At 52.6% G+C, this 12,710-nt stretch overlaps 2 protein-coding genes across 4 annotated transcripts in view; both read right to left on the reverse strand.

Annotated features, from left to right (window-relative positions):
- Window positions 1-220: 220 nt before the first annotated feature.
- On the reverse strand, window positions 221-4,197 carry DTX3 (deltex E3 ubiquitin ligase 3). Its single transcript, XM_021687289.2, is given in 6 exon segments — window positions 221-912; window positions 1,261-1,478; window positions 2,419-2,817; window positions 2,819-3,186; window positions 3,524-3,600; window positions 3,793-4,197. Coding segments are annotated over 5 exon segments (1,062 nt in total). The 5' UTR covers window positions 3,525-3,600; window positions 3,793-4,197; the 3' UTR covers window positions 221-836.
- A 2,522-nt stretch (window positions 4,198-6,719) lies between these two features.
- Window positions 6,720-12,710, reverse strand: part of PIP4K2C (phosphatidylinositol-5-phosphate 4-kinase type 2 gamma) — an 11,607-nt gene continuing 5,616 nt past the window's right edge. For all 3 annotated transcript variants that reach the window (XM_044914786.1, XM_044914787.1, XM_021687288.1), the window contains 6 exons: window positions 10,621-10,767; window positions 10,391-10,429; window positions 9,701-9,814; window positions 9,078-9,345; window positions 8,796-8,899; window positions 6,720-8,603 (listed from right to left, as the gene is read on the reverse strand). In XM_044914786.1, coding sequence (XP_044770721.1) covers window positions 8,523-8,603; window positions 8,796-8,899; window positions 9,078-9,345; window positions 9,701-9,814; window positions 10,391-10,429; window positions 10,621-10,767 — 753 coding nt within the window. In that variant the 3' untranslated portion in view covers window positions 6,720-8,522. The remainder of the gene's footprint in view (window positions 8,604-8,795; window positions 8,900-9,077; window positions 9,346-9,700; window positions 9,815-10,390; window positions 10,430-10,620; window positions 10,768-12,710) is intronic.

Genomic DNA, 12,710 nt, shown 5'->3' on the forward strand with positions numbered 1-12,710 from the left:
CCGAAGTTCAGCAACAAACCCCTCTTAATCCCGATTCCGACGTGGACGCGTCAGGAGCCCACTAAATACGTGCCTTTTCCCCAGGCGCTCTGGAGGCAGAGACTGGGGAGACACACAGGGATTTCCCCGATCACCACCCCCTTCCCCTCCTCAGCAGGTTCCGCTCCCCACCCCACCCCCACCCTGGTTCACAGAACAGAACGGGTGTGGCATAGAGAGTTGCATATTTTACTTTATTTTTATTAAATTAAAAGCTACAGTCTGGCGGCGATTCCAGAACAGGGCAAGGAGGCTCCTTATAGGGGGCAGAGCGGGAGACAGACTGACAGAGACGGAGACACAGGACAGAAAGGACAAGGTTAAGGTAGAAGGGGGACTGTTTCTGAAGAACACACAAGGCCAGCTCCTTGGGGGCTCAGCTCAGCCCCATGCCCCCTCCACCACACCGAAGTTCAGCAGGGGAGCAGTTTGTGGGGGCAGGGGGCTCAAGAGACCCTCCTTCCCCACCCAGGTCCTTTCTCAGCTTAGTCATTGGAGCACAGCACATACCAGAAAAAGCCAAGGGCAGTGGAGGGGGTAGGGATTGGGAGTATGTACAGGGGGAGGAGGGGAGCAGAGCCTGGGAGATCCCTCTGCCAGAAGGGAGTGGTTCACACTGCACTGAAGCACTCGCCTGTGGGGGGATAGGGGAAGGGACTGCCCTCCCTCTCTGAACTCCTTCCCCAGTCAGACTGGTCCCCTATTCGTGTGGTGTGGGGGGCAGAGGGAGAGAGGAGAACAGAGGCTTCCGCTGGGTCCTATGGAGAAAGGCAAGGGCTTGGCAAAGGGGATGGCCTTCAGTCATCTGTGATACCCTTGGCTCTCAGCTCTTCTTGCACCCGGGTCAGGTAGGTGGGGTCTGGGTACCCAAACCTGGGAGCAAAGAGAAATGAAGGTCAGGATTAGCTGTTGCAGCTTACTCATATTAGCCTCATGTTCACCCTCATTCTGGGTGCCCCAGTCCAGCCCCTCCCCACCTCCCCTAAGGATATCCAAACCCCAGGTAACTTAGCCCAATTCTGCTTAGTTTTGTAGGTGAACTGGGCATACTGGACCAGGTTGAATGTAGAGAAACTGGCATGGAAGAGATGGTTGAATAGTTTGGGGGTGGTCCTCTCCAGTTAGGAGGCTCCCAGCAGGAGAGGGGATTAATGTCATTCCCTCACTGGAAATGGAGAGAAGGGGAGGGGCGAAGGGAAAGGAAATGAAGAAGGGTCGCACAGCTGGGGTCCCCCTGTGCAGCTGGTCTTGTGGTGGATGTCGTTCCAGGTGATGACATTCGGTCTCCCTGTGGTCATGGACGTGCCGATAGTGAAGGTGAGTCGCTGGTCAAATGCCTTGCGGAACAGGGTCAGCACCTTGTTGCCCTCAGGGCAGTCCGGGAGGTAGGCCACCCGGGTGGTGCCAGGATAGCGAACTCCTGGGTTTGGGTGTTCAGCCTGGGAGGGAGGGGAGGCAGACAGGACAGTGAGCAGCTGGGCATCTGAAGGCCCACCATGCCACCAGAGGGTCATCCTGGCCGGCTGTCTGTCTGTGCACCCCCAGCTAATGCTGACAGGGCAGCAACAGGCTGACAGCCTTTCAAGGAAGGAGAGACTTCCTTGAAAGGTTTGGACAGCAGGAGCCTGTTTTTGGACAAAATCCTTCCTATTAAAGAAGTTCTTTCTGCTGCCTCCATCCCTCAAGTCTCAATTCAGCGACGAGTGGATTCTCAAAAGAGATGGGAAGTAGCCAGTCCTTACTCACCAGATAACTCAGCAGAAATGTGAAGACTGAGAATAAGCTATCTTTCAGCCTTCCCTTCTCCACCTGAGAACGCTCCCAAGCTTCTTTGCCTGCCTGACCTGTTCCATTTGCCCATTACTCTTCTTCAGAGCTTCGCCGGCCCTCTGCAAACCAGGACTGAGAATTACTCTTGCTTGGTCAAGCAGGAGGAGACCTCTAGGCTCCTGACCGCTCCTGTTTTAACCTTCCACTGTCTCATCAATCGGGAACAAAGTAACACTCAGTGCCCTGCGAGGAGGGTTAGCCCCCTTCCTGCTGCGCCCGCCGGCACCTGAGCCACCATCTCCACAGAATTCACCCCTGCCAAGAATAGTTGTCGACATCCAAGTTCATCAAGGAAATAGTATTCAATTCCTTTCTCTCATACCTGATTTTCATGTGTGCCTTGGGGTTGTGGGACAGAAAAGCTGGGCCTGAAGGGGACCTCCTAGCTCTGGGGCACTGAGTGGGAAGGCATACTGGGAGACAGCAAGACTACGTCACATCTAACAAATACACTCCCCTTCACCCAGTTTGCCTAGGTCAGAGAACGCGCTTGGGGAGAACCAAAGTGGGGAAAACCAAAGGGCAAAGGCAGGCCATAGGTCTTCTTACCCCCTGGACACCGGGCGGGAAGACATACTGGATGACGATGGTGCCATACTTCTCATAGCTGGGCAGTAAGAGTGTGGCGTCCTTAGAGACCAGCATCCGCCCATTCTGGGGCTGGTTGCCCACCAGCTGCCCATAGAAGCGGCCACACATGGGACAGGCCTTTTTCACCTGCAGGGCCCGGGTGATGCAGCCCTCACAGAATGAGTGCCGGCACTTCTCCAATGTCTTGGCGTTCTGGATCTCCCCCAGACAGATGGGGCAGGTGCTCTCCTGTTCTTCAGCCTCCTCCCGAAGGCGGGGAGGAAGGGGAGGGGGGGGGGGGGGGGGGAGGGGAGGGGGAGGAGGAGGGAGCCCCCGAGCCCCTGGGGGCAGAAGCGGGGCTGCTCGCAGAGGGGGAGGGGGGGGGCCCTGGACGGTGTAGCTCAGGGTGCTCCCCGCCACCCCCCAAAGCCAGGCAGCCCATAAGCTCGCCCTGCCTCTGAGCTTTCTTCAGCTCTTTCTCAGCCTCTTTTAGCAGCCCCTTGAGAGCCTTCCGGGCCAGGTAGAGCCCATTGGGAGGGGCCGGGGGAGGGCCCTGCGGGGAAAGCTGGAGGACATAGATGTCAGAAGTCTCGCCATCTATGAGGATGGACACACGGTGCTCCTCCCGAAGCCGGGCCAGCCGGGCTGGGGTCTCCTTGCTCAGGAAGTCCCACACAGGCTTGGAGACAGTCACTTTGTTCTTGCAGGTGCCTCCACAGGCTGCCATTCTGGACAGGACGAACGACACTGCCCCCAGGGTGAAAGGGACTCAGGGTGGGGGGTCCCCGTTTGACAAAATCAGTGCCTCCTACTTCAGGTTCCTCTCCAACCCTATATTACCTCTACTATCTCAGAGTCCAACCCCCAACTCCTCACCCAAGTTCATTCTCTGTCTCCTCTTATCTTTCAAACCCCAGCACCCACTGAAGAGCAAGAAAGTTTATCTAACTTTATTATCATCATCTGAGCTAAGCACCAGTCTTGGTTCTCTTTATACTCCTCCCAGGATCACAGAAACAATCTCACCCTCCTCCCTCTGGGTGAAAACTGGCTTCTTTAAAGGGGAGGGAGACTTTGTGCTCACTTTGATCCTGAAGAGCTTAGAATTGGCATGCAGGCTCTCTCTCACTGTCCCTGCTCCCTACTTGTAGGTTGTGTGACCTGGTGGGTGGAAAGGAAAAGGAAGGAAAGTGAGAAACCCCGTACCCCCTTCCCACATGCGCCAACATAGCAGCCCATGTAACAGAAGACTGGGAACCTGGGTGTAAGTTACTGGGAATGGGATTACTTGGCACATAGAATGGAGGAAACCAATTTAAAGGCGAAGCTGAGTTTCCCCTGGGAGGCAGATACCTGGGAAGCCCATGGACAATGAGAGCAGCAGAAATCCCTCTATTTCCACACTCAGCTGACCAGGACTAGTGGGAAGGGGGAGAGTAGAGAGTAAAAGGTTATGATGACAAATGTTACCATACCCCCCTCACCCCACTCCACCAGCAGCCCAGAAACCAAACAAAAACTCCTCTTCCATTTCCTCTCCTTCTCTTCTGCAGAACTGCATCCCCAGCCTCTCCCAAGTTGCTAAAGATGGAACTTCAACATGCTAACTTTCCTCTTTTCTTCCCCAGCTCTGAGGCTCTCAAGAAAGCCTAGGGCACAGATAAGAGAAGTCAGGAAGGGAAAAGCCCACACAGATGGAGGTCTTTCTTGCCACCTCCCTCAGATCACATGGGTAAGAATATTACCTATGCTCTCCAACTCCTCACCCTGCCCCGTATTCCCAAATAATTCAGTCCCTATCGCTAGGAGCCTTCTTTGAGAGCTAACCCAGTCCCTTCTGCTGAAGTCTGTTTGGAATGCCAACAAAGTGGCAACAGCCCCTAAATAATGAAGTTCTTACTGTCACCTTTTAAACAACCCCCAGCCCCACACTGGGGCAGTAAGCCTGTCAGCAACCCAGCCTGCATTTAGGGAGGTGTGGGGCTCAGCAGGGGCTCAGCTGGAGGAGACTTAGGTTTCCCCTGAGTCTTACCATGTTCAGCTACAGAGCTGTCCCTACAACACCTCCAAATGTAGCTCAAATAGAAAGAGGGGCCATTAGTGTGACCTCAATTCCTTGACTGATCCAAAGGGGAGCGGCTCTGTTTGTGCCTCCATCATAGTCCCCTCAAGGCCAGATGCACCTCGAGATTCAGAAAGTGAAACTGAAATCCTAGAACCTCAGCTCATTCTGTCTATCCAAGGTGGAACACCCCCCTCTCCATCAGTGGGAACCCAAGACCTAGATGTCCTTAGCTCCAAGTCCTGCTGGCACAGAAAAGGGAGGCGGGGCCACAGCTTATGCTGGGTCTCTGATTCTTCTGGGGCAACCCAGGCCGGACACAGGGCCAGTCCCTCCCTCCAGACGGCGGCCACACAGGGGCAGCGGGGGAAGGGCGAGGGTCCCTGGGGGCACCAACTGAGGCAGCCCCACCCTTCCCCTATGACCTCCTGCAAGATCCAGAACCAATCCCCACGTCCCCCTCTCGCCGGAGCCCCCAGAGCCCCACCACTGGGTGGGGGTGCATGTCGGCCCGATCGCGGTTCCCAGAACCCCCAAATGGAGGCCAAAGCTGGAGGGTGATAGGAAGAGGATCGGCCAGGCGTGGAGGGGGCCCCCGGCGCCGCGCGCGGGTAAGGAGGCGGAGGAGGGGGCGCAGGGGGGGCAGGGAGGGCGCGCGGGGGTTGCGAGCGGGGTCCGGGGGGCGCGCGGTGGGTGTGGGGGGCGCCGGGCTCACCTACCTCCCGTCAGCGCCGCCATTGCCGGTCACATGACTGAGGCTGTTGCTGGGATGACGGTCTGGGCCTTAGCAACAAGGGCGGGGGGAGACCCCGAGAAGGTGGGGGGGAGTTTGCAGAGGGGGTGCAGACTGAGAGAAAGGGTAGGAGGAAGGACGGCACCCGCTTCCCCCGTACAGGTGATAATCACCGTTTCCTTTGACCCCCTTCCATCCACGAGCCCCTGCCCTTCCGCCCCAAAACAAAAATGGAGGAGCCGTCCCAGTCTTTGGAGGGAGGGGGTGGCGTGTGGAACCGAGGGTAGGGGGTTAAATCTCTTAGACGCCACCCTTCTCGCTTCCCCCTCCCGGGGTGGGGAGGGGGGGGCGCTCTCCCTTTGCTTTTCCAGCCAGCTGCGTGGCAGCTTCTGCAGGCTGGTGGCGGATGGGTGGGCGAGGAGTGTCGGCTTAGGTAGGTGGGGAAGGGGGCAATTCTTCTGTGATCCTTATGCTATTGCTAGAAGGGACTTTGAGGAATAATTTGGGATGGGAAGAAGAGTCATAGTAAGAAAAGCCCTGGTTCTAAAAAATAAACAAACCCCAGGACTAAACTATTTCAATCCCTTCCCTCCTCGCTTGCGTTTTCCTAGATTGTTACCTTCTGTGACCCCCACAACCTGCTCCCGGATGGGTGTTGGTAAGTGCCTCTGACTTTTGTTTCCACAAACAGGGATACTGAGGCTAGTGCAAAACGGGGAGTGAATACCTCTTTTTAAAAAATGCCTTGGGGTGGGGGCTGGGGGTGTCAAGTCTATGGTTCAAATAGAGTTAAAAACTCAAAGGAAAAACAGCTCTGCTCTGTTCTGCTTCCCACATCAGAGCAATCTCCGCCCCCAGTCCAATTCACTTCCCTGGGGCCACATCAAGCCAGGTTTTTCCACCAGCCAAAAGACCTCCTCGGCCAAACAGTACTGGATCTCCCAGGCTGGCAACAACTTCTATTTATCCACCCCTTTTTTCACTCCCCCCCTCTGGGCTGGAGGATTGGTCCCTTTCTTCACTTTCCCAGGACCCCGTTGTACTCTTCCCGCTCTCCAGACAGAGGACATATTTCCCAGGAAGCCTGGGGAAACACCCAGTTCCTTATTTTAGCTCCTGCCAGTGTGCTCTGAGAGGCTCACCCACCTTTACAGGAATGGGTGTGTGATCAAGCCCAGAACCCTGGGGGAAGAGGGAGCGCCACATCAGCTGTTCTCCCTGGCCCCCCTATAGCTGAACTCCCACAAAGCCGGACAGTAAGTTTTCCATTCCCATGCACACCCCTCACAACCTTTTAAGTTCACAGCTATTGATCTAGAACCCCACATTCTTAGTTAGGGGCCCAACATCTTAATGATCGGAATTCTTCATCTGGTTTCCACACCCCTAAGCACAGCGTTCCCCAGAAAGGGGGTGGGGGAAGGCATGTCTGTGAAGGAATATGGATTCAATAGTTTATTTCCTATATAGTGACAGCAATGGGAGTAAATACACAAGATCTTTTTTATTAATTAATAAAACAAAAAAGATGAAAAACAGAAGCAACAAAATGAAGACCATACTGCTCATGATACATCAGCCACATGGTCAGAAAACCAATTTCTAAAGAGTGACAGCTGCTGGTGTCATGGAGTTTTATTGCATTCAACAGGGGAAAGGTAGACGGCTGGAATGAAAAAGATCAGCGGGCCCCTGATGGGAAGATATTATAAGGGCTCTAATCCTTAACTGTGGATTCCTCTTGTTACTTCCTTTGGAGAAGATGGAGGGGAGAGAGGAATTCTCCTTTATGACTGTATGACTTCCTGTGAGACAAATCAGTCCAGCTATATACAGTGCAAAGAATCCTTGCATCCCCACAGGCCAGTTGCTAGTGCCCATCTTTATGTTAAAAAAAAGTGTGGAAGCCATAAAGGGGATCGAGTGGAGAGTAGCAAGAATGGTTGCCTTAGCCCCAAAGGCATCAGGGGATGGGGAGGACACTATCTGGGTCATCAGAGTCCTCTACATTCTGAGACTATCACATGTCATTTCAACTCTTTGGAGGGGGCTGGATGATTTGAGTCCTGGCTCTGACTCCTCTCTGGGGGTGGAGAGTGAAGATGACAAAGAAGTCCATCTGTCCCTTGGGAGACACAGTAGCAGTATGAGACAGAAAAGAACAGAATAACAAATCCAACTGGAGAAAGGATTTGAGAAGGGACTGAGAAGGAAGTATGCTAGGTGCACACCTCCAAGGAGTAGAGCAGGTTCCCACACTTGAGTCCTTCATCCTCTTGAAGTGACCAGGATTGACCCAGGCAGAGATATTCCCTTCTGGTGGGAATAAAACCTCAGGGATGGCTAGACATGAAGAGAGGAAATTTAGCACTGGGAATGAACCTTTTACCCTGGCCCATCATTCCAGCCTCCAAAACTGCCCACACCCCCCCCTGAAGGATTCCAGCCCCAGGAGGGGTGTGAGGTCCTGGTGAAGAGCAGTAGCAGTCCAATGTCTTCACCCAGGCTTGAACACTTTCGCCATCTCTGGGCTCTTGTACCCAGAAGTACAGGGGTGGGGGTTGGAAATAGGATGAGGAAAGAGACTGGAGAGGAGTCAATTCTTGACAGACACCTTTTCCAATTCCCTGCATAATTTCAAGTGTCCTCGTGGGTCCCACCTCTGTGAGGTGCCAGCCGGCTCGCCACTCCCCACCCCATTAGTGTGTAAGATGGGCCATATCCCATCACATGTGTGCATGCCAGCACCCACAACTGTAGTATCTTGAAAGTCCTCCATCCCAGGGCCTACTGGGAAGGAAGCATGCTACAGTGAGTTCTATAAAGTTATCAGCAAAATTCAGACACTCTTAGTTCATCCCACACAGCAAAGTGCATCCAGAGTAGTTGCTTGAGCCAGGTCCATCTGTCCAGTCAGGTCCTGAAGTTGGCAAGTAACCCCCTTCCCCCATCTCCTCCTATGTTCTAGAAACAACAGGACATTTACAAAGATCAAGGCACTTGGGAGTGAGTCAACAGTAACACTCTAATGAAGCAAGCAGAATGGTTGGAGGGGAGGGAGAAAAGGAAGAAAACTGGACAGGGGGAGATAGGATAGTGTATTTCTGAGGGTCAGGAAGAGCCTACTCAACAAGATGGAGTGATCTGGATGCAAGGAGCCTGTAGCTGGAATTTAACAAAGGAGGAAAAGAAGAAGTAGTGATCAGCATATCCACAATTCCCCCAGGCCTCTCAGAACCCTGCCACCTTGAAGATAAAGCAGCAGTCAGCATGGAGTCAGGCAGTCTCTTAGGCAAAGATGTTGGTAATAAAATCCAGGAATCGCTTAGCATACTGCTCAGGATGGACAGTAGAGATCTCTGCCCCAGCCTGTGAGAGGAGGTATGGAACACGGTGTCAGGCCACCGCCCCACCCTTCCCACTCTCCACCCTCCATTCCACTCCACACCACTTCCATCCCCAACCCTTTGTCCTTTTGCCACCCCATTTCTCTGGCACAAATGGCCCCCTGTTCCCAAAGAGTCAAAAGATAGGAAAGGAAAGGCTTTGCGGAACCCTTACCCCATGCTTGACAGTTTTGGCTGCATGAGCTGCTTTCTTCTTGGCATCATACTGTGTCAGGATGTCGATGAGACCCATGAAATACACCTCCTTCTGGGGGGCCCCTGGGGAAAGAAACCAGCAATGAAGAGCAAGTACAGTCCCAATTCCCTCTCCCCAAGAACCAGTCAGATCTGTTTTGAAAAGCTAACCAGCCTCTCTCCCACCGCCCTGGTCTCAATCCCCCAAGGCCAACTCCCCCACCACCACCACCACCCTTAATATTTCCAGGATCTCTCTCACCCTCAGCACTCCGGATGGCGTAGACATCAATGAAGGACTCAAACTCTCCAGGGCCCAGGGGCCGATGAGAATGGATGTAGCCGCCGATACCCTCAGGGGAGGTGCCATAGGAGCCCACCACAGCGGGTGGTCCTGTCAGGCCACAGTCCCCATCCCCCTCTGACTCCTCCTCCCGCACAGGCCCCTCCTCCTCTGGGTCAGAGCCGCGAATGATGTCGTGGATGCCCAGCAGAAGGCTGTAGTCCATGATCTTCAGCTGCACTAGGAACTGAGACCCCACTGACAAGTCAGATACCTCAGATCTCCTTCCCCACTCCCAGGTACCACCCCTAAACCTCCACTCCTGAGTTTCTGGGGCCCTCCTGGGGAAAGGAAGGATGAAAATTGAGGGTTGGAAGGATACCACTGCCCTTTAGTACATCAATGTCCTGGTATCTGAGGTCATCCTTTCAGCTGATTCTAGCCACCCCCTCCATGCATCACCTCTGAGGGTTTTTCATGTCCCATACCCAACTCCCCTACATGCAGAGAACCCAAAGAATAAAGGGAAGGGGAGCAGTTCCCTCAGACTGGGAATGGGGAGCAACAGGAAACAGCCATTTCCCAAGCACACGGATCATCACCTCCACATCTCTCTTTAGCTTCTCTAGGAATACTTTCTTCTCCTCTTCACCAATATAAACCTTCTGGTTCTTGTTGAGAAAATCCATATCCTTAAGGGTGGGTAATTCTTTAACCTGAAAGTAAAGGGACATCTTAGGAATATATTCCTTCCCCCAAGGTCTCAGAGAGCAATGCTCTATGTCTAACTCAGTAGCTTCGGGGGAGAGAGATCCTACAGCCCCTCTCTGACTCCACACTGCCACGCTGCCCCAGAGGCCGTTCTCAGCTCTAGCGGCTTCTCCAAACTCAGTCACTGCAGTGGTACCCCAAATCACATCCCACTACCTTCTGCTTACGGTTTTCAGTCAAGACCCCTCAAGCTGACTTTTCTTTCTCCTTCTTAAGCAAAAAGAGCTGCTTGACTACAAGAACCCAGAGTGGGAGGTAGAGGGTAAACATTTCGCTCTTAAAGTTCGTCATCTCCATCCTTCGCCAAACCTTCCACATGGGATAGCCCATGCCAGTGAGATAGCAGCTGCTCCCGCTGCCCATTCCAAACATTTAATCCCTGGGTCGGCACCAGCTCACACCTCGTCCTTTTGGTGGTTTAAGGTAAGAATAAATAGCTGATGACCCCTACCTCTATCCTAAGGAAATCCCTTTGTCTGCCCTCCCTCATCCCTCACCCTATCACCTAATAGCAGTATCACCTTTTCCTTATCGCTGGCTTCTCGGGATACAAGGGAGCCCTGTGGAGAGACCCAAAGACCAAGTCAGCAGAAGTGACTAAAAGAATAGTTAGGATCCAGCTCCTAAGATGGGTACTCAAACCCATAGTCTTCTTTCCTTTGAAATGAACCCTCTAAGTGCCCTCCCAGGCCCTTCCCCACTCTCAGGCCATCAAGAGCCTCTCCCTCAGCCCTAACTATCCTTTCCTTACCTTGAGGTCATACTTCCTGTGCACAGGAAGACGGTGGCTAAACATGTTACGCATCACAAGCATGTAGCTGTCTTCATTGTCCACGCTGACCCGGTACATCCCCAGGAACTGGGGCAGCAGTGTGTTCCCATGGCACTTCACAATGTACTGAGGTAGGAGGGAGGAAGGAATGGAGAGAAGCTGAGAAGTAAATGCACGAACAGCCCAGGGATGGGAATGCAAATACCACCATTCCAGGGTAGGGCAGACAACTTCAAGTAGAGAGGTTACCCAGTCAAAAGTGGTGGGGGGAGGGGGGCACCTGGGTGGCTCAGTCGGTTGAGCATCTGACTCTTGGTTTCCACTCAGGTCATGATCTCAGGGTTGTGAGATCAAGCCCCGCAGAGCGTGGAATCCACTTGGGATTCTTTCCCTCTTCCTCTCCCTCCCTCTCTGCCCCCCTACAAACACATCTCTGCACTCTCTCTCTCTCTCTCTCTCTCGCACATAAATAAATTTTTTAAAAAATCTTAAAAAAAAACAAAGTGGTGGTGACTTGTTAAAGAGGCCTGTGATTATCCATGCAGTTTGTGAACTCTCATCTCTGATTTATTCCATTTGTATAATGTCTCTTATTTTTAAAGATTTTATTTATTTGGGGGGGGCACAAAGGGAGAGAGACAAGCAGACTCCTTGCTGAGCTTGGAGCCCGGCTCAATCCCAAGACCCTGCGATCACGACCTGGGCTGAAATCAAGAGTCGGCCACTCAACTGACTGAGCCCCCCCCAGGTGCCCCTAGACCCTCTTTAATAAGTATGAGTGGTCACAGAACCAGGATTAGAAATTACATCTGCTTACCAATGAAATGATTTTACCTAGACTTATGTTTCCTGGTGGGCTAGATTCCTGTAGTAAAAATGCTTACATGATGGCTTATAATTTGGATTCTTAAAAAACGATTCCTCTTTTGGGGCACCTGGGTGGCTCAGTCGTTAAGCGTCTGCCTTCGGCTCAGGTCATGATCCCAGGGTCCTGGGATCAGCCCCGCATCGGGCTCCCTGCTCAGCGGGAAGCCTGCTTCTCCCTCTCCCACTCCCCCTGCTTGTGTTCCCTCTCTTGCTGTGTCCCTCTCTGTCAAATAAATAAATAAAATCTAAAAATCTAAATATAAATAAATATCTTAAAAAACAAAACAAAAATCGATTCCTCTTTCTTTCTTTTTTTAGATTTTATTTATTTATTTGCGAGAGAGAACGAGAGACAGAGAGCACGAGAGGGAGGAGGGTCAGAGGGAGAAGCAGACCCCCCGCTGAGCAGGGAGCCCGATGCGGGACTCGATCCCGGGACTCCAGGATCATGACCTGAGCCGAAGGCAGTCGCTTAACCGACTGAGCCACCCAGGCGCCCTCGATTCCTCTTTCAATGCAACTGTCTCTCTCAGTATTGCCGCCTATTTCTCTTCAGAGCCAGCCTTCTCAGAAAAGTGGTCAATCCACTTCCTCTCATTCATACCTCAAACCAGTGAAATCAGATTCATATCCTTATTTTTCCTCTGAAATCTACTTCTCCCTTCCTCAAATCCCTCAGTTGCCAAATCCAATGGGTATTCATTGTAGTTATTGTTGTATTTCAACTAGGGGGCACTTGATACTCCTGACCAGTCTCTCCCTAGAACTCTCTGCACCCTGAGCTCCCGCTATTCCACTCTTCCAATTCTCCTCCCCTCTCTTCTCAAATCCCACATAGAACAAAGGAGGGCATCGGCAACTCAGTCTCCTTTATGGGCTCTCCCCTCTCCTTGCTTCTTTTCATTTCTTCTCCACACACTTCCCATCAATAATCTAGTCTATATTTCTGGTTTTAATCACCATCTATTCACCTGTGACTCTCAAATCTACACTTCTACTTGCCTGAACTCGATTCCCCAACCACTTATGGGACATCTATATCTGGAGGAATGGTAGAAACCCCACATTCGGGGCGCCTGGGTGGCTCAGTCATTAAGCATCTGCCTTCGGCTCAGGTCATGATCCCAGTGTCCTGGGATCGAGCCCTGCATTGGGCTCCCTGCTCCGCGGGAAGCCTGCTTCTCCCTCTCCCGCTCCCCCTG

The sequence above is a fragment of the Neomonachus schauinslandi genome, chromosome 5 (genome assembly GCF_002201575.2).
Source record: "Neomonachus schauinslandi chromosome 5, ASM220157v2, whole genome shotgun sequence".
Lineage (NCBI taxonomy): Eukaryota > Metazoa > Chordata > Mammalia > Carnivora > Phocidae > Neomonachus > Neomonachus schauinslandi.